This window comes from Leptidea sinapis, chromosome 15 (assembly GCF_905404315.1).
Source record: "Leptidea sinapis chromosome 15, ilLepSina1.1, whole genome shotgun sequence".
NCBI lineage: Eukaryota > Metazoa > Arthropoda > Insecta > Lepidoptera > Pieridae > Leptidea > Leptidea sinapis.
This window is the reverse complement of record NC_066279.1, coordinates 11,509,622-11,530,995: the sequence shown is the minus strand read 5'-3', so window position 1 is coordinate 11,530,995 and position 21,374 is coordinate 11,509,622. Positions and strand designations below refer to the sequence as shown.

Here is a 21,374-nt window from a genome sequence, read left to right as displayed (position 1 = left end):
CATTGAAGGCAATTTGGCTGCCTTGACACCTTCCAGATGACCTGTAGACATGACCGTGGTCTTCATAATCTACTCGCAGCCAGAGAGTACACCCTACCCTTGAAATTGCCGAAACGTTGACAGCAGATATTCTCCCCAACCATAAACACACCTACCCATATTATTATTCTTTCATTATTCTGTGCGAGTGAGGAACTTAATCCGAACGAGTCTGGTCCGATTGTACTGTAGTGATAGGACGACAGCATGACTCTGTCACATCAATAAACCCTTTTAGCCACCCACCACAACTCACTAAACAGTAGTTTCGTAAGTTAAATCGTAAAAAAATACTTTCTAGAAGTTCATTTAATTTATAATTTGTTAAAATTATAATAACTTTCGAATAACACAAAAAGTTGTATCCTATCCTTGGGTAGGTATTTCGTAATGGATGCTAAATAATCGTAAAAAAGTATCGATAAACTATAATTGTGAGGTATTCCCTATTAAAGACTTATTTTTTTTCGTTATTTGAATGTTCACAAAAAAGCGTTCGTAAGAATGAACATAGATAATTTTTATTTCGTCGCAAATAATCAAACAAATCAAAGGTAAAGCCGATGATCCAGAGGTCAATGTACGTCGTCTAAACAGTACTGCTAATTCTTAGTATATTTGTTTGAAAATTTCACTTTTTCAATTTAAAGTTTTTAATTAAATAATTAATTTTGCGATAGTTCTGTGTACTAGTATTACTTATATTTTTATTTATTTCATAGGTGTGCAGACCATACTGTATATCAAAAATCTGAGAAGTAAATAATAAGCTCTGTTTTTAGCATACGGATTTTATACTTCTTATTTAAGTACATCCACGATACATCGTTAACTATTAATATTGTTGTGGATATCAACAGAATCCTCGCGGGAAATGGTACTGCGCTCACTGCATCAACCGCGCGCCGCCTAAGAAGCCCCGGAAGTCAAACAAACGGGACAGCAAGAACAAAGACAGCATAGATCTAGACTCATCTATGGTGCCCAGGTGAGATTTGTACTTATTTTATTTGTTAATAGCCGTCAATTACTTATAAAAAATTCTTAACATATATATATTATTATATTATCATAAATGTTCGCGAGAATCGGATAGCTACTTACCGCCTTAACCTCCCATACGCGTACAATCGTAAACTGCAAGCTTTTCAATGGTCCTATGGCTACCTGTGCAAGTGGCGAGCAAAATGCGAGACCAAAAACGATTATACGACGAAATTATTTTATTTCTATTTTTTATTATGAAAAGATAATATATATATATATTCTTAGCTCTCCTACAATGTATAACAACTAGAAACTTATTTCAAAAAAACTAAAAAAACTAAACCCATAGGAAGCAGGCGAAGTATACGAACCAAACTTACCATAAGTTTGTTACCTTAAGTTACTTTTTAAATGCAATAAATAACACAAATGTATTTATAATTTAGAAACCAGTAACAGTTTAGAAGAAATAACAATTAATAGTCTTAGTCAACAAACTACTTCCTCTGTAGTGTTAATAAATAAACATGCCTCTATTGGGCAAAATTGTAAAATAATCTACATACAATACATACAATAGAGGCCTATTGGGGAATGTACAAGAATATAACAATGAAGATTTTTCTTCAATTAATTTAATTAAGTTATTTCACAAGGGAGGACAACTCCTGCAATATTATGATATTGTCTATTATTTATGCATAATAGGCAAGATTCACCAAATATAAATGTTACTGCTAGAGATAATCATAATATAAAGCTCATAAATATTGTTCACCAGAATATACAAGGTATCTCAACTCTCAAGTAAGGAATTAGAAATTGAACTGTTTTTGAGCTGCTGTAATATAGATATATTATGTATTACAGAACATTGGCGTAAGAGTCATCAGCTCCAGTTTAGTTTTATAGAACATAAAGTAGTCAGTTCGTTTGTAGAAGTAGGGCAATACATGGAGGTTCCCAAATTATTATTAATAACAGATTAAAATGTAAGAATAGAAGAGATATTGTTAATCTCTATAGAACAACTAATTGAGATAGCTTGTATAGAACTAGAGCAATTTATTATCGTAAGTGTATACCGCCCCCCACTGCATCAAGTGAACAATTCCAACATAGAATGGAGTAGGTACTATCAAAATTTAGCAAAACCAGCAAGTCAATTATAGTGTGTGGAGATTTTAATATAAACTTGCTTGAACCTTCGGCCAATTGTACTAGCCTTAAAAATTTATTTCGAAGTTTTAATTTGTTAAACAAATTTTGGGAACCTACTAGAATCACTACAACAGCAACCTGTTTAGATAATATTTTTACAAATGTTACTATTACTAGTAAACTCATAATTAATAATCTTCAGTCAGACCATAGTGGACAACTTATAAAAGTAAATACAAGATTGGACAATATCAGACCAAAAAAGGTGACGATTATACCAGTTACGGGTAGCCGTCTTGAGAGGCTTAGAAATAATTTGGTAAATACGATACACATTTTTACACTGTGGTGAAACTGCAAATTTTCACTATAACTTAGTCTTCAATTCCTTCTGTGAGGAATTTGACAGGATTTTTACTCCAGTAACGTCGACAGTAAACAACAAACATTGTTTTAATAATTGGGAAACAATGGGTATCCACAAAAGTCGTAAACGCTTATGTGACCTTTATTATGAGAAACATTACAATAATAGTGAAAATTTTAAAATATATGTAAAAAAATACTCCAAGATCTTTAAAGTACTTTGTCATGAAGCGAAAACACGTTTCATTGCAGATAAAATTAAAAACAGTAATAATAAAGTAAAAGCATCTTGGAGTGTAATTAACAATGAAACTGGTAGATCGAATTGTCGTAACACCTCTATCTGTTTAAATATTAATAATCGCGTTATAAATTCGGAAATAGAAATTGCAAATGAATTTGATAAATAATTCTCCGAAATCCCGATTATCACGACCAAAGACCTTAACTCTTCACCAAAAGCAGCACATGATATGCTTGAATTACACGTACCAGTATCTTCGACTGATTTGAAATTTAAGTATGTTACAGGCAGCGATATAATAAAAATCTTTAAATTAATTAACCTAAAAAATACAAAAGACCTATGGGGGCATTCGACTAATATTGTAAAATACATACTTGACATTATAGCACCTGAATTAGCAATAATATTTAATGAATGCATAGATGAGGGTGTGTTCCCTGACCTAATGAAATACAGCAAAGTTATACCTTTGTTTAAATCGGGCAGTTCTTTTGACCCTGCTAATTTCAGATCTATTTCAGTGCTGCCTGTTTTTAGTAAAATTTTTGAAAAACTTTTGCTTCAACAGCTATAAATGCATTTTTGTAAATTAATGAACAAAAATCAATTTGGTTTCACTAGGGGCTTATCAACAATTAATGCGGGTACTAGACTCACTGAGCACATCTTTGACGCCTGGGAAGAGTCACAGGATGCATTGGGCATTTTTTGTGATTTGTCCAAAGCATTTGACTGCGTCCACCATGAAACTTTACTCCTAAAACTAAAGCATTATGGAGTGAAAAATAGAGCCCTATATATCTGTTATATATCAGCTTGGTTGTAGACAGTCTCTCAAAGAAAAATTTAAAGAAATAAATATTATGACTGTTTATTGTCAGTACATTTATGAAAATTAAATGTTTTATAAAAAAATGGCTCTGTCGTCCTATTACTCCACTGCTGAATATCTAAATGATCGGACAGCCTGGGACAAGATTGTGATTATTTTATTGTGATTATTTTATAGCGATAGAAATGATTGTACAATATTGTATATTTTTATTGAAAAGAGCGCAAAAGAAGAATGCTGGGAATCTAGCAGTTATTAGAAATGACATCAAAAAGAATTCTAAAGGGATCAATTTTGATAAAATAAATGCCTTTTAATCTATATTATAATTTGTTCTCACAATTAGTACATACATACAAACACTCACTCCTTTTTCACAATCACTCTCACTTTTATTATAACTTCAATTGAGTTTGAATAACAATTTTTATTTTATCATTTTCAAACTTATATTTTTCTTTACGTCACTATACTGAACTTTGATTAAAAAAACAACACGGTGCTTAACCGAAAATTGCTATAAAAATTCTCTCATACCTCGATAAAGGAGTTATACCTCAAAATCTTTTAAATATAGAAAGAAGGCTTCTCTAAAATATAAATCGGGATATGACGTATACGTCTTGTTTATTGGTAAATCAATAAACAATTGTTGTAATAATGTAAATGTAATTTCAGTCCGGCGGCGTCGCACGCGTCCACATCGACGACGGCGTCGGAATGTCCGGGCGCGCAGAACATCCCCGACAAGGAGCAGGACAAACTTGATGAGCCGCTCACAGAGCCGCTCACAGAACAAGAGAACGGACACACTGGTGAGATTATCTAAATATCAGCTCATATAATAAATTAAAAATAAAAAATATTTTCGCGAGATTATGGACGGCATCTTTCTAAAAATAAATTTACTGATAGATATCTTCTGCATTTTATCTAGGTTTCTATTGATGCAGAAAATACAAATTTCAAGTAACAAATTTAGTATTATTCTCCAAATATTTAGTTTTATGTCATTTCTGCACACAATTTTTCGTTCTATGTTACCACTTTCTCTTGCTTGTCGTCAACAGGTACAACAGTAACCGGTCGAATTGTTATATCAATCAATTAAATCACATTTTTAGTTTAAAACATACAACCTAAAATAGTAAAATATATCAATATAAATGTAGGTCCCCGCCAGCGTTCCGCCAAGGTTCTGTCAATGTTTCGCCAGAGTGTGGAACTTCTGTATCTGACCCTTAACACAGTAAGCGAGAGCCTATTGAGGTAATGGTCGAGGCTCTTTGCTATTAGACCGTTACCGAAACGACAATCAGTGTTGTACTGTTATTGTTGAATCAATTATCCTACATGGCAGTAACCTCGTGTGACAGGAGTTTGACAATTTGTCATGTCATGTCGCTCAGGATCTTAAAAAAAAAAAAACAAAAATTCCAAGCGGTGCTATAATTGCGCTCGTCACCTTGAGGCAAGATGTTCAGTTTCATTTGCCTAGTAATTTCACTAGCTACGGCGCCCTTCAGAACGAAACACAATAATGCTTACACATTACTGCTTCACGGCAGAAATAGGCGCCATGGTGGTAAATGCCCTTAATCGCGTTAATCTAGGGCCTTCTTATCCTTTTTATGCCCCGGGAAGCACAGATCAAAATACATATATATGTATATCGTATTACAGCTGCACTAGAGCTGGCGGAAAGAGATGAGTCTGCGAGTGAGAAGTGTCGACGCGTGCAATACGTGACTGGGAACGGAGCGGTGCCGCACTTAGAAGCCGAACACGAAGGTTAGTACCAGTAGTTATTGCTAGTCTCTACGGGTCGGTTGCAAGGTTAAGTCAAATTTAACGTTAACAGTAACTAACTGGCTTAGTTAAATTCTATTCCTTGTCATAGTCAAAAAGTGAAATATCAAGTGAAAATTGAATCTTTTAACCGGCGAACATTGGATGGTTGCGGTTAATAACGTCATCTAAAAATTGTCAAATGGTGCAACACATTAATTGCTTACCGGAACTTTAACATGTTTGTTATTGATAAAGTTCGTGCAACCCAGCCTGAGATTCTGTAGCTGTAAAAGAAGATCTAAAATATTTTAGTGGAGAAGGGAAGCACCGCCGTTAGGGTGTGGCTGGTCCACGCATTAACTCGTGAACGGATGCTGGTTGTGGTGCCAGGTGGATCTGTTATAGTTAAATCGTACTTGTTGGATACGATTACTAATTATGACAGTAATCACCACGATCATTTTCACGAAGCATCCTTACACAAACAATGAGTTCAAGCTCTAAAGGTTGATACATCCAATATACGACAATTTATATTTAAACAGTTTATTCTTCATTACTTTTTATGAAATACTTAATGTTTAAAACGCTTTTAACTTTGAACACGATTCATATACTGAATGCAGAATGGAGCACCTTAAGAACCTTACGAATCCACTTAAAAAAAACTATTTAATATATAAACAACACAAACTTCGATTTTTTTTTCTTTATAACTTTGGATATTAATTTTGGGTTTAATGGGTTTCTATATCACTTTCTATCCCAACAGTCTATCGGGTCAATATTAAATATTGAGTATAACAATTTTGCAGTGGAGGACCACGAGGCAGAGAACGTGCCTCTGTTGGCTCGAGTGAAGAAGGATAAGCCAAGTGCAAAGAGACAGGGAAAGGATATGCTGTTCTGCAAGTGAGTGTACTGTTACAAACACCCAGTCGGCCCTTTTCTATGGGGCATGGACAAACAAACGTACGGGTCACCTGATGTCATGTGGTCGCCGCCGCTCACTATCTCTTGCAACGCTAGAGGAATAACAGGAGTGTTGACAGCCTTTTAAAAAGGTATCCTAACGCCCTGGAAACACCATACAAGGAAGCCTTCCACAGCTTGGTTGTACGTGGAAGAAAGTTCCTTATTTGTGGTGAAGATAGAATTGAGAATAAGTAAAGAATAAGTAGAAGTAGAAGAAAGAGCTCTTCGGAACACCCCCCGTGATAGATTTAATAAAACAATAATAAATTGTATATATATATATATATATATATATATATATATATATATATTATATAAATATTTCCATTTAGACATCACTTCACTTAATAATAATAACTTTATGGTGTAAGATATGTATTGTGTCGATATGCGAGCGCATCGTATAGCTGTTTTCCCTAACGCAATATGAATTAGTATAAAAAATCTAAATGTATTCTAGTGCCCTAAAGGGTGGGTGTCGTAATACGTAGAACCGGTGACTCTCACCTTTAGAGTCCCCTGTTCGATCCTTGATCCATGTGTTTTGGGTTTTAGAATTCAATGTACGTTTATTGGAGGCTTTACAAGAGCGTTATCGACCTACGGGAGTTTGGGCTGCGGTGATCACTTACCAAGAAGTGACCTGTATGCTCGTTTGTCCTCCTTTTATAAAAAAACCTAAGACCAATATTTTTCGTATTCGCATAACATAATATTATACTCACACACCTTACATATATGTAAATATTGGTTGTCGCAAAGCACGAACTTCTAAATGTTTCTTATCTGTATTTTTTGTATACGAAATATCAATAAAATACCAGTGATCATAAGTATATTTAGTAATATTTCGTTTGCTATAACTTAGAAAACTAATTACTTAGTTTTTTTCATTGTAATCAAGGTATTTTAATTCATATCGCACTGGGCCCGATGTGTATTATTTTTTGCTATATAGAAAATATTTTTTTTTATATATATTAACAGAAACTTACTCGGCGAGATGGAATGCCACGAACACGCTTGGCCGTTCCTAGTTCCCGTCAACACGAAACAATTCCCGCAGTATCGGAAAGTTATCAAGAGTCCCATGGACTTGTCTACGATCAAACGGAAACTGCAAGATTCAAGGTGAGTTATATTATACGAATTACGTAGATACGGACTTCTGTGTTCGATTAATTCAGTTTGAATTTTAAAACCAAATATCTTAGATCATGTGTACGTCTAGAAAGACTGTGACAGCTGTGAAAATGTCAAAAATAATTGAGGTTATTATACAATATATTAGCGAACACAATACGCATTCATATACACGGATGCTGGCTAGATTATAGTTACCACAACGGTGCCTATTTCTGCCGGAAAACAATGTGTAAGCATTATTGTATTTCGGTCTGAAGGGTGCCGCAGATAGTGAAATTATTTCATTCTATTTCATTTATTCAGAATACAAACCTTCACAATTCAAAAAGTTTACACTATTTTATTTAATGAAGACCTATAGTTCCATAACGGTATTCAAGTGATTTGACAAATATCTTTTGTAGTCTATCTATTCTATCGATATGAACTTTATAGAATGGATGCCAAACCGTACAAGCAAATTCTAAATTGCTACGTACGTAGCTGTGATAAAGCAACTTATAAGTGAAGATATCCTTGAAAGGTTTACTTAAACGTAATATAAAACCTAACTGTTTGAAGGCTTTATTTAACATTTGATCGATATGAGGGACAAAATTTAACTTAGTATCCATAATAACCCCTAGATTTCTAATTTGATCAACTCTTTCTAATATTTGGTCATATAATTTTTAATTGAATTTTATCATATCATTTCTTCGTGTATAACTCATGATATAACATTTATTTGTATTTAAGAAAAGATTATTAGTATGCAGAATTGCTCAAAATTGGATAGATCAGCTTGAAGAAGTTCGCAATCACTAGTATCCTTGATTATCCTAAAAATCTTTGTATCGTCAGCGTAAAGTAAAATATTCGAATTAGTGGTTATATTGGTTATATTATTAATGTACAAAATAAAAAGTAATGGACCTAAATGAGAACCCTGTGGGACCCCAGAACTTGTATTACAGTATTGAGAAGTATATCCCCTTAGAGCAACTGCTTGGCATCGGTTACTACTATATGATTTCAACCACCGGAAAAGGTCGCCATGTATTCTTAGTTGCCACAGTTTCTGTAATAATGTGTTATGAGAAATTTTCTCAAAACACTTGGCGAAATCTGTATAAATAACATCAACTTGACACTTAAATTACTGGGAAAGTGAGACTTAACATCTTATGTCTCAAGGTGACGAGCGCCATTGTAGTGCTGATTTTTGAGTTTTTCATGAATCCTGAGCGGCACTGCATTGTAATTGGCAGGGCATATCAATTTCCATCAGCTGAACGTCCTGCTCGTCTAATACATTATTTTCACTAAAATAATTATATTTAATTAAATTAATGGGTATGGGAGAGCGGGATATATATGTGCCTTGCATGAAGTGCCCTACCCACCTCCATTTCTGTTTTCTTTATGGACAAGAAGGACAAACGAGGGAACGGGTCAATTGATGTTAAGTTATCACCGCTGCACGCATTCTCTTGCAACACCAGAGGAATCATATTAGCGTTACCGGCCTTGACGGATGCCGCGTTTGTTTTTTAATGTATCCATGTAGTATCGCTCCGGAAATACCGCACAAGGAAGCTCATTCCATAGCTTGAGAGGAGGTACTCTCTATCTACTCTCTGGCTGCGTGTAGATTTTGAGGAGCGTATCCATGAACATTACTTTTGCGTGCGTGACAAGCTACGTCTAACAATCGCGATTTGTATGTCACTTGGTGTTAGTGTGTGCATTTCTCAAGATAGAAGTTAACTATCAATCTCAATTTTTTTCGACTATTTCACAGCTACTATATTTATATTTTATGTTCAAACTACAATGTAATAGAAGACATAAATGTATATTTTATTTCAGTTACAAATGCAAGGAGGAGTTTGCTCAGGACGTTCGGCTCATATTCAGCAACTGTGAAGAGTTTAACGAGGACTACAGTCCAGTGGGCAGAGCGGGGCATACCATGAGACAGTTCTTCGAACTCAAGTGGAACCAAACTGAACAATAGTGGACACATAACTTCAAGATGACGGGCCCAGTGTGATATGAATGGGCTCTATTGTAATCAAGGCTTGGAGACCGAAAATTAAACGGTTGAAGTCGGTTTTTAGTATCAGTTAATTCTGATTATCAATAGCTACTATATTTATACTAGAATCATAACTTAAAATTGGAACTGCTATATTTGTTGTTGTCAAATTACTTTGTAATAGAAAGAAACGCTCGAAACCGGTTACAACAAAACCTTTATAATAGTTTTACATAACCAAGTACCGTAAATACTGGGTTAAACTTAGAACTCATTTCATATTCTTGCTTTATTCTTTGGTATAACTTTATACCAAGTTTATTTGTAAGGCCATTAGAATTTTTTTTTGGTTTTCAAGCCTTGATTGTATGTAATACACTGCGCTATTATTGTGCGTTCGATGCGTTGTGACTTTAATCATATTGTACTCTGTGTTATATAAATTTTTTGTCGCCTAACGGCCGTTCCCAATATTCAGTGTATCTCCGGTTGTGACTTACTTGAGATAAAAATCGTAACTACCGTTGACCTTTCTGTCCCAATAAACTAATCGACGCTAACTCAACTTATCCGTACACGCTGTCTGTCAATGGGACGACGTATAGCTTACCAGCGATAGAAGTTTGTATGCAAATTGCAATTCACGCGTCCCAATATAAGGCGATAAGAACGACTTGTACCCGATATTGGGTCAGCTTCAGATTATTACAGCTAATTACTGACAGTTGGAGGTAGTAATTTATCTCTATCTGTAGATAGTATATTGGGAATGGCCGTAACATAACATGGGTTATCTACTTGATCCGTCGATCTAGAAACTTGTCAAAGTGATGTCAGCAAGTAGACCTAATTATATTAGGTCCTTACATATGAAATTGGCGTTTTGTATGGGAGGAACAAAAAGTCTAATATTTTTAAATATAATATACTTAATTAATCAAAGTATGAACCATTGTTTTCTATGCACTTTTGCCATCTCATAGGTAGTTCATTGATCCCTTTACTAAAAAAACCAGTCGGACGGGAATCAATAAAATCTGTGAAGGCCAGATTTGAGAAAACTGCAATGAACAATACCGGCATAAGTCCACCAAACGCTTACAAGTAACTTTTTTGGGGTTAATTTTCGCTTGGGGCACGATTTGGCTGGCTGGCCAGGATCCAACCATTGCGCTGAGCGCTTCCGATTATCGTAAAGAATCCATTTTTCATCACAAGTAATGATTCCGTTTAAAATACCTTCATTATTGTGCCGGTTCAGTAATGTAACGCAGCAGACGCAAACAGAAAAAAACAGAAGAAAAAACAAATGAATGACGGTCATCGAAGCACAAATGCATGAGTAAATAGCTGTACAAATTTGAATTTGGAATTCCTTACCAAAGAGGAGAACATCGTGATTAAAGTGGCCAGTACGAAATACGCCAATTTCATATGTAAGGACCTAATATAAACGTCACATTGATTGTGACTTATCTAAGATGTCTTTGATCTTAACGCACGGAGACAATATTTGAAAGGATTACAGACTTTGTTATAGCTATGCGCGATGACTTTAAGTTCTTGATAGCTGCCTGATATTTAGCCAATATAATCAATAACGTTCTATACACATATAAGGTATCATTCACAGCCTGATAGCGGAACGGTAAAAAGTGTGTTCAAAGACAATGTTAGCACACTTTTCTCCTTAGTCTTACATTGGTGCATAACCACCAAGCATATTTTAACTAACATCTGGAGTAAATGCGGCAATGTATAGATATTGCAGTCGAAGCATATTATGATGTAATTTATGGCATGCACCAAATTTGGACTTTGTTTATATACGACAGGATTTGTGTATAGAACGTCACTGAATATAATAATTATACCTGCTATAAAATGGCGCGTTATAACGCCTCGTTTACACTAATCTTATATTATACAACATTCATACCACATTGTTTACAACATTCGAATCGCCTTAACCTAGCGCTCTACTTCTTTATATGTATAACAGAAAAATCAAGTTCACAATAAGGCCGATAAAAGTATTTATTTGTAACTAAATTTACGTTCATTTGAAACTTTGTAACCAGAGGAAAAAACAGGAAGCTTTACGTATGATGCCTCTTAGGGTTGTAACGTAATGTACGGTTATGAGCGCCAGACGCAGTTTTCAATAAAATATTGGATACATATTTGTATACAATATTTATTTTATATTGTTTACGTTAATATTTATTTTATATTATTACGATGCCCCCCGATCCCTCTGCCAGAGTTTCTATAAGTTCTCCTTCATAGTTAGTCTCCGGATAGTAACTCAGAACTTGGTGTATTTTTGACGCTGAAGTACTTATTTTCCCGATGGGTCGTGTACAGTGGTGAACCCATTTCACCCACGGTGGACTATCGGGACTCCCATGTTCGAGCAAAGATTCAAAAGAAAAGTGGAAGCAATCGTCGATGGGACCCATGACATGAATTTCGGTTCGAGAGGGCTGCTTGTCGTCCAGAGCTCTGTCTATCTTGATAGAAAGAGGGAATCGTGATTCAATATGCTCACTGATATCATTCTTCAAATCTCTCCATACTGACATGGCATCATTCTCATCAAAAAGAATTGCGACAGCCAGTCCCTTGGTCAGATCCATAGGAATCTTATTTTTCCAATCATGCACTGTGTTCCCTCCACATTGGGGAGTTCGAAGGATTCCTCGCTTTTGTACTGTCGACAATCGTGCATCGTTTTGAACCAGATTACCCACAAGTATGCATGTTTGGATATGAGGTTCTGACCTCATACCAATACGAAGGTAGTAAATGTACAAGCCCTTAGGAACATGTCCAAGTGTGTTTTAATATAATTCAGAACTGATCTTGCTAATATTTTCGCGAGTCCACTTGTCGTGTAGTGATTGACGAATGTTTTTCGACTGGAACTTTTAGTTTCTGCAGAATTTCTGGCATCCTCTCACTGTTGATGATCAAATACGATAGGTGCTCGAATACAGACACAGGATACTCCCTTGTTCTTCCTAACAGGAAATCGATCATCTGCTTACTTCCTTGCATAGCACCTATTAGAACGTAATCAATATTAGCATTTCTGAACTCTGACATAAGGTTACTACTGGTTCGTTCCGTTGATTCTTCGGTTTTTATTCCTTGAAACGACTCTAAGGTATTGTGAACATCTGGATCGTGCAACCGGGAAGTAGTTAACTTTCTTCCGAGAGAAAGAGACATGGCCAACGTGCATGTTTGGATGCTCTCTGTCAGGTTAGTTTTACTTAAGGTGGAGTGACATCTTTCTTGGATCATTTTAGACTGATAACCCATGTGTGGCAGGTTTATGGAGATTGGTGTATTCAGGATCAGATAAGTACAATCTGGACAGTTAAGGGGCACTGCGTAAGTATCATTTATAACTTGCCCTCTCATGGCTGACTCAGTGATATAGTTTTGTATGTACAAGAATATTTCTTGGAAGAACAAATAGTAATCTTCATTACCTCGTAGGGATTTTCCCAGCAGGTTTGTATTGATGGTTACGTGTGTTGCTAAGTTTTCCATGAGGGAAAAGAGGGCAGACCTCTTTTGGGAAGATGCTTTCAATCTGTGTTCATAACTCCCCCCGTAATTTCTCCCACACCAGTCTGACAGTGGAACATGGCTAAACTCATCCGGTAGATACTTTAATTTGTCATCAATCATACGGTTCACTAGTCATCAGTTCACTTATTGGATCCTTTCAAGATAAGTTAAAATGTAGTAGAGTTTCATTACTGATTTGACGTGCGGATTTGGATTTATTACAGTTAATTTGGGCCTCACCATTTTCTCAGGTGTCGAAGAGCCGAGGTATGGTTCAAAAGGTCCTCTTGTCTTGAGAGCCATCGTCCCTTCTGTCTTGAGCTTGAAAGATGTTTTTACTACGATGCAGTCCTTCTTCTTTTTCGGGTCCATCGAGTCGTAGTCCTTGATTTTAACCTGCTCATAGGGGACAGGACTTGTTATACCCATGACTGGGAACCCCCCAAGTTGTCTCTCTTAACCATTGGGCGCCTTTAAAAGTACAAGGTATGGTAGAGAGAGTTGTTTCTTAAAGATGAGTCCCCTCGACAGGAAGTTCTGATTTCTTCAATCTTCTTTGAAGGACCTCTATTGCTTCCGCATCTTTGAATTTCCCCAATGAGAAAATTGTTTCTGTTCGAGAGGGATCTTCATTTATCATTCGGTTAATTGTTTGCAGATTAGAAAAACTCCCTATCAGTTGAAGCTGAACACCCTCATTTGAGTTTCTCAATATTTCGTGTGCCAGGTTAGCAACATATGGCCTCATAGTTGTTAGGATGTTGCACAAGTTTTCCAAGTCTGATCTGTCTGCACCCAGAAGGCGAATTACTTTGGGGTTAGTGACATAGGTTGGTAAGAATTCTTCTATTATTTCTCTGGCATTCCGTTCGAAATTAGGCATACCTACGATGTTTAAACTGTATATGTTTTCTACCAATTTCACAGGATCGTAAATCGATTTTGTTCTGCAAGGGACCAGGTGAAGAATAGTGTTATAGATCTTGGGGCTCTTCTTCCTTATCACTTCTATTACTTTAAGCCAGATTGTGAGTGGATCTGGACATCCTCTTTGACAGTGCTGGTACATATTTGATAGTGGTAGTCCTCCTAAAATCGATGGTATATTCATGAGAGCACACACCTTGTCCGTTTCTCTTGCTTTTAGACTTAGGATTTTCTTTCTTTTCATCGTATTCCCCAACTCCAAAGAGTAAAAGAAAAATGGAACGACAGGAGACACATAATTTCTAGACATATTTTCGGTTGTAGTTGAAACTCCGGTAATCAGAGAGTGTAATGAGGGGAACCCTTCATTAATGTCGGGGATCATTCTGTTGATACGTTTCAGACTATCGTCAATACGGATTGACTTGTAGTAGCGAACTTTGGAGTATTCGAACAGATTTTGAGAATACCACGTCTCTTGCAACTTGAGAGACAATCCAGCTGCTCTGAACAAGTAATCCAGGCTATTTAACAAAAGTTTGATATAGAAATGGGGCTGTCCTTGCTGTTCTTGATTGAGTTTGACATGGATGACCTGATTATCGCCCTGTCCCATAATCTCCCCCTGTATGTTACATTCTTCTGATGCGATTTTGATTATCATGATAGTAGTTAGTGTCCAGGCCTTCTGCCTCATACCTTAGAATCCTCCGAACTGGTTGTAGTTGCAGTAATCACCTGCAAGCGGTTCTCCATTTGGTCCGATCTTTGGAGGGGTAAGACGAGAGCTTAACAGAACCATACAGCGGTTGAACCACAAATGCGAATCTGAATAAAGTATCTTCCTTCCGTGGATTTCGTCGAGTTCTTGAAAAAGATATTTATTCAAATCATGCCTGTTCAACTGGTTCCAGGAACTTAAATCAAGATTCAGATTGCATGTCCCTTCTCTATAATATTAGATGCCACTTTGTCCATTTCATTTTGCTACTTCCAATTCAGTATTCGTCATTGTTTGTTCTCGGATATACGGTAAAACATTATCGCTGAGTGATTTTTCCATACACACTTGCATTAGCCGCATTTCGTAGGTTTGTTTGCAGAAAACTCTACCCTTGATGTTCAGCTCCCTCTCTTTTCTATAGAGCTGTACTATGTCGTCTCGTAGATGATTGTAAAACATATTTTCTTGGTCCAATATTTTCTTGGCTAGTTCTCCTTCGTTACCTTTAAGATATCGAGCTAAAACTCTAGGCTCGAAATCAGTCCAACTACGAGGTTTTCTCTGATCGTACAGATTTTGAAATGCACACTGATCATAGGGCCGGAACCATTCTTCTCGTGGGGGTGAGCATGCCGTATCCTTGAGAAGTTCTTTTTCATCAATCTCTAAGCTCATGTCGTGGTTTTTCTCGAGTTTTATATTGTCCCAGGCCGACAGAGGAATTGATTTGGATTCATTTATAGTTAAAACTCTCTCGTCTCTGAGACACTCCAACAGGGTCGGGTTTAAGGTACCCGTTATTTTATGGTGGGGATAATGACCCTTTTTCCGGAAATAGTTCGAAAAATAGGTCTTTCGAAACATCCATTATACTTTTTTGGCAATCTGATCATCTACATCAATCTGCTTCTTCGAATTTAATCGGAGCTTTTCTATGCCCTCTGTTGGATGGAGAACTGGATGTCCATAGTTCTTGTTGAGATTGGAGAAGTACAGCGATATTGGCGCAGCTATGTCTCGTTTGTTTGACACTCTAAAACACGTCATTAGGTCGAGTATTTCTCTTATATCGTGTCTATTATACTTCCCCATTAAATCTTCTTCTATTGACTCCTTAAGAGTTTTGAAACCGAGATCTTCCACTTCATCTGACACTACGTAGCCTATGCAATAAGCATCCCAATTCTTCATTATCTCAAAAAAGTTATTCCTATACTTCTCTCTGATTCTGATCAATGCTTCATGAATCCGATCGTAATGATTAAAGAGGCCAGGTATTCCTTCATTCTTCTCCTTAATGGCAACATGGAGACGGATATAAAATCTTGTTTGTAAATTGTCAAGAACACACATAATCATAGTTGTAGGGTATAAATAGTAATGGTCCCTTTTCCGGAGTATAAGAGTTCCTTTTCCATGAATAAGTCATCGGAGATTATATGAAACTCGCCGAGTGTTTGTTCAATATTCTCTACTCTTGATTTAATCTTGTAAAGATCCTGGATTCGACTCTCTTGCAACAGCAGTTGGTAATCGTTTAACTCATCTTCTTTATTCATCTCAACCCCATAATAACTCTCATGGTGGACCTTAGTATTCCATACAGCAGCCTCCGTCAGAATTCTAAGAGAAAATTCTGGCTCGTCGATTGGAGTCTTGAATTGGCAATTTGATACAACTTCTTCGACTAAAGACCAGTAGCATCCCTTGTATTCAGAATAGGCAGCAAGACCTTTAAACTGTGTCTGAAATAAACTCTTTATCCTCTCATGCCGGAGACAGTGAAACTTATCATATTGGAGTATAAACCTGACTTCATCATCTGTTATAGGTGAATTGAGATGTCCTTCAAAATGACACGTTTGTTTATTTTATATTGTATACAATAAAAAACCAAATATTGTCTAAAACAAGTTGTATTCTTTAACGATTTTTGTAAACTTGTGGAATGCAGGTCGATGCATTCCACTCATCAATCATGTGAAATATATTATAAAATAAACCTCTTAACTACACGCAAAATGGACCCAATGAAGCGGTCTAATTGCGGAAACAGGAGCCCTTTACCAATACCAATACCAACCTCTTAACTAAATTATAAACACGACACTGTAACAGAGAACTTATGATATAATAATAACCAATGTGGACATTCTTAAACCCCAAACAATGATATGCGATTCCGCATGAACCAGTTAATTATTTTTAGTGTATTATACAAAATTGTATATCGTTGAAATTATAAACAAATGCAGAAATGTTTTGTTACTATGCCATAGTTTTTAAAGGATAATATGTGAAACATATAATACATTAACTCTGTAATGAATTATTGAATGAAATCTTGATACAAGAATTAGTGCTAAATTTAAATAAATTGTTAATTAAAGTGATTTTTAAGTTAACTTGAGTTCACCAAAAGAATAGTTTATATATTTTATGTAAGCCTTGGTTGCTAGAACGCGCAGACGAAAGAAACGGGTCTCATTGGCGGAAGGCGGGGAGAGGGTGCTCTCGCGACAGTACGATGACAATTATAGTGATTGGACTCAGGATTTTATAGCTCGCAATATACTTAAAATTATTATTACTCAAATATAATTCTGTTGCAGTAAATTATGGTACGCTATGTGACAGCTCGAATGTAATGAAAGTTATGCCATATTTAATTTTATCCGTGGATCTATACATCAAATTATTTTAATTATCCATTTGGTTGTACCGTACCAAATACGACCATGTGTTCAGGCTGTAAGCACATGTCACCGTTACCAGAAAATGGCGTTGTAGCGCTAGTGAATCGAATGCCAATCCTAAATAAAGAAAAAAAAACATCTAAAACATTTATTTTCATATGAAAGGACATTCCATTTAACTATTAACGACATCAACGGGATGAGACAAATTGAAGTGAATCTCATAAACGTCATAACGTATCGCTATAGATTTAATTTAGCATGGCAACATTTATTTGTAAAGTTTTCTTTTCTGAATTTAAAAAACTAACCACTTCAAAATTAATAAGTATTCTTGCTATTTAAGTTTTTATGACATTATGACCTAGAAACTGAGCAAAAATAAATGTTGCCAGCTCTAAATTTTAATTCTTTACTTTTGAGATTATGACGGAGTACTTACATAAATCGTCGACGCAATGTGCGCACACCTGCGAAACTTGTATTAAACTATAGCCCCTGTACATAGCTTAGGTAAGTTTTTAAATATTAGAACTAGATCTATTTTAAGCATAGACTATAGAATTTATTTTGGAACGTTATTTTTTTTTTATTTGCAGCAACGAATCAGTATTTAGTGGTTCCCGCGTGAAATTGGCCAGTCTTAGTGGACGTGTAATTAATTTGTATTTGGAATGTAAAATATTTGGCGGGATATTTGACGTTTGTTCGCGCGTTTTTTATCTGTACGAATGAATTGTCGATATTTTAGTGGCGGTTTGCTATTTAACTGTATGTAGTGGTAGATACATGTTGTAACGGATATAGGGAAGCATAGAATATATAAATATAGATACATATTATATGAATGTATTATTAAGTGAGCAAAAATTATGTTTCGATTATGAATTTTCACATTTCTACGTCAAGTCCTCCTTACTAAATAATATTTAGCTTTTATGTAATTTTATTTATTTTTATCTATTTTATAATGTTGAGTTATTAGCTCAAGCAGTTTTTATCTCTTTTAAACTCTCGCATTTTAATCAATTATTCGTATGGAGGATTAGGAAATATGTATGTACACATCGCAGTCAATTCGTTATTTTTATGAAACGGTGTATATTACGAATAGATTTAGGTGTTCTAGAAGTTTCGTGAGAGTCTCATGTAAAATGTCCGTTCGTCCTCAATTGAAACTTTAATAATTGTCTAAGTTCAAATAAAGAATACGAATAGAATCGAATGTTAAAGCGATTTGAATCGTTTTAAATTGCTTCATATCTTGAATACTACTTAGCGATATTATGTTTTGTTTAGTGCGACTTTATTTTAAGAGACGTAACATATAGGGTGTATTTATTTTAGTATTTATTTCGTTTAGTACTTACACGTTGCGACGTTCTGTCACTCACACTGATATTTGTGCATATATGAGTCAGAAATATTGGTTTCCAAGTACATATCGATACCTCAGTTTTATAGAGTAATAATTTAGAGAATGGTTATTAATCGAAATTCAAATAACAACCCGAGTTGTTACTGTGTGAAACGAAAATATCCTAATGGGTATCGTTTATGGAAAAATTCCTCATACTCATCTCAAACTCAATGAATTTCAGACTCGTTACACTTTGGAACTGAGGTATCGATATAATATCGTACCTAAGTAGGTATGGCTCTCGACTCTTAAATATTTCTCATGTCTGGAGTATCCAGGTCAAATAAAATTGTTTTTAATTTAAAATAAGAGTAAATAAGGATCCACTAAAAAGACCCGTCAGTCGTAGCTATAGCTCCCGGGTAAAGTCAATCTATTACCACAAATGTGGTCAAATATACTAAATTCTATTTTCTTTGATTAATGCGAGTGTTACACATAAATAAAATACTTTTTAAGGCCCCCTGAAAGAGATATCTGAAAAGGTCTTGCAAGAAACGTCGGGTTATCTTTACGGTTTACGCAAAAATTTAAAGTAAAAGCATAGAAACAATCACACGCGTTCTAATCCTTTAAAAAGTATTTTATTTAAAATATACTTAATTCTACTAACGGTAGAATCTCTGTACTGGTTGTATTTGTATAAATATTTTCTTGTTTCGTTTATATTTATTGCCTTTTTTCAAACTTCAGTGTGAGTGACTTCATGAATGGGCGTGTCTATCTATTCTATTATGATACTCAAAATCATTTTATATTTTTACTGAAACGAAGTTAAGTTATTTTTTTAAACTAAATTCTTATATTATATTAGGTAGTGGATACGCCCATGCAATATTTTCCTATAATTTGTCATTCCCAATGCACAAATCGTTCAGTAATTTTCATGGTCTATAGCAACATGCTTTCCCCGCGTTTACAATAATAATATGTCACATTGACGTTATATGATATATGACGTGAGCTGTGTCGAACGCGGGAAAATGTCTCTCTATAATCTCTATTCCATGAGTATTATAAAGTATTAATGTCAGAAGAAACGGGATGAATAGTAATCGAGCTGGTAAAAATATTTATTTTCTTCAACTTACTTCATCAGATCAACTAGGCAAAGGCCAAAACGCCATACAGCCTAGTCTTAACAAAAGTGATCTTTCATTCAAAATCTAGTTTTATATTATATTTTCGCCGACATTGTTATGAAATCATTTTTAACCTACTCAATTTATGGCACAGGGTAGAACCGTGGGCCGCGTAATACGTAGTTACCCAGATAACTAAAATATTTTTTTGTGTATTAAATAGGTTCTTGCTTAATTGACATTATTATATTTGTTTTCTTTTATTCATTTAGAGCATTGGCGACGATGCCATCAGCTTAAAACAAATAGCATTTTCAAAAATACTTTATTTTAAATTTTAGACAAGTACTTTAAGACCAGTAAGTTTATATTCCTCCCGTTTAAGTCGCAAGCTTATATCATACATAGGTTACGAGTAGTAATAGCCAGGTATAGTTTTTTATACCTACTGCCAGATTCTGATACTTGGTGTGAACGTCCAGCGGACGGTTAAATGTTGTGTGAATCGGTTGATTTTAACTATAAATGAATATATAAATTATATATACGATAAATAAATAATTTTTCTGAAAGTCTTTTCGTGTTTTATTGTAATATAGCTAGATGTGTGGGCAGCTGGTATATACACTTCAGCTGAAAGCCGTTCACTGCTGGACAAAACCTCCGCCCAAAGATTTCAATCTTTGGGAAGCCCTGACCCAATCCAACTAAATATTAATCTCATTAATATTATACTTCCCTCATCCAACATAATACGCATAACTTACGTTAAAATAAAAATGTTACACATCTGCCTGTCCCCTAGAGGAATACGCAGATATTCCGATCTTCCATTTGCTATGGTCTTTTGGCATTAATCCCTTTTCAATGAAGGTCGAAGTCCCTCTGCACATATTAGGTGTAAAAATTTATGCAGTTCTTACTTTTTTACCATATCCCCTATTTATTTACTTTTTTTATCGAAGAGACGACAAACGAGAGTACGGGACACCTGATTTTGTTACATCTGAAAAAATGTAAATAGATGTCCCGAAGACCGTATTATCGCTCTCAAAATTAAAACAAGGCGCAAAATATTTTAATAAAGATTGATGACTCAACAATTGTGATAGCAGCTAACTCTACTACTAACTTCAATCAGGCGAGGCATTAAAACGCTTTTTAAAATTATATGGGGCAACTTCAAAACACCTATTATTTTGTGATTGAGCAATCTGGAAATGTTCGATAACCCTTTAGATATTCAAAATTGAATGAAAAACTAACTCAGTTTATTATAATTACGGTATCATATTATTGGTCAATTCTGTTCCAACACCGAATCTATAGCCGTTTGGATGTGCTCAAGGAGCCGGTGAGTCTTCGCTTTGACTCTGTGG

At 35.3% G+C, this 21,374-nt stretch overlaps 2 protein-coding genes across 12 annotated transcripts in view; one reads left to right on the top strand and one right to left on the bottom strand.

Moving 5' to 3' along the window:
- LOC126968289 (bromodomain adjacent to zinc finger domain protein 2B-like) overlaps positions 1 to 20,570 on the top strand; it is a 140,012-nt gene extending 119,442 nt beyond the window's left edge. For all 11 annotated transcript variants that reach the window (XM_050813198.1, XM_050813190.1, XM_050813197.1 and 8 more), the window contains 6 exons: positions 900 to 1,027; positions 4,311 to 4,447; positions 5,316 to 5,423; positions 6,239 to 6,335; positions 7,386 to 7,529; positions 9,396 to 20,570. In XM_050813198.1, coding sequence (XP_050669155.1) covers positions 900 to 1,027; positions 4,311 to 4,447; positions 5,316 to 5,423; positions 6,239 to 6,335; positions 7,386 to 7,529; positions 9,396 to 9,543 — 762 coding nt within the window. In that variant the 3' untranslated portion in view covers positions 9,544 to 20,570. The remainder of the gene's footprint in view (positions 1 to 899; positions 1,028 to 4,310; positions 4,448 to 5,315; positions 5,424 to 6,238; positions 6,336 to 7,385; positions 7,530 to 9,395) is intronic.
- LOC126968197 (uncharacterized) lies at positions 13,655 to 14,770 on the bottom strand. Its single transcript, XM_050813055.1, has one exon. It carries the CDS (start codon positions 14,768 to 14,770, stop codon positions 13,655 to 13,657), a length of 1,116 nt encoding a protein of 371 aa, XP_050669012.1.
- Positions 20,571 to 21,374: the final 804 nt, after the last annotated feature.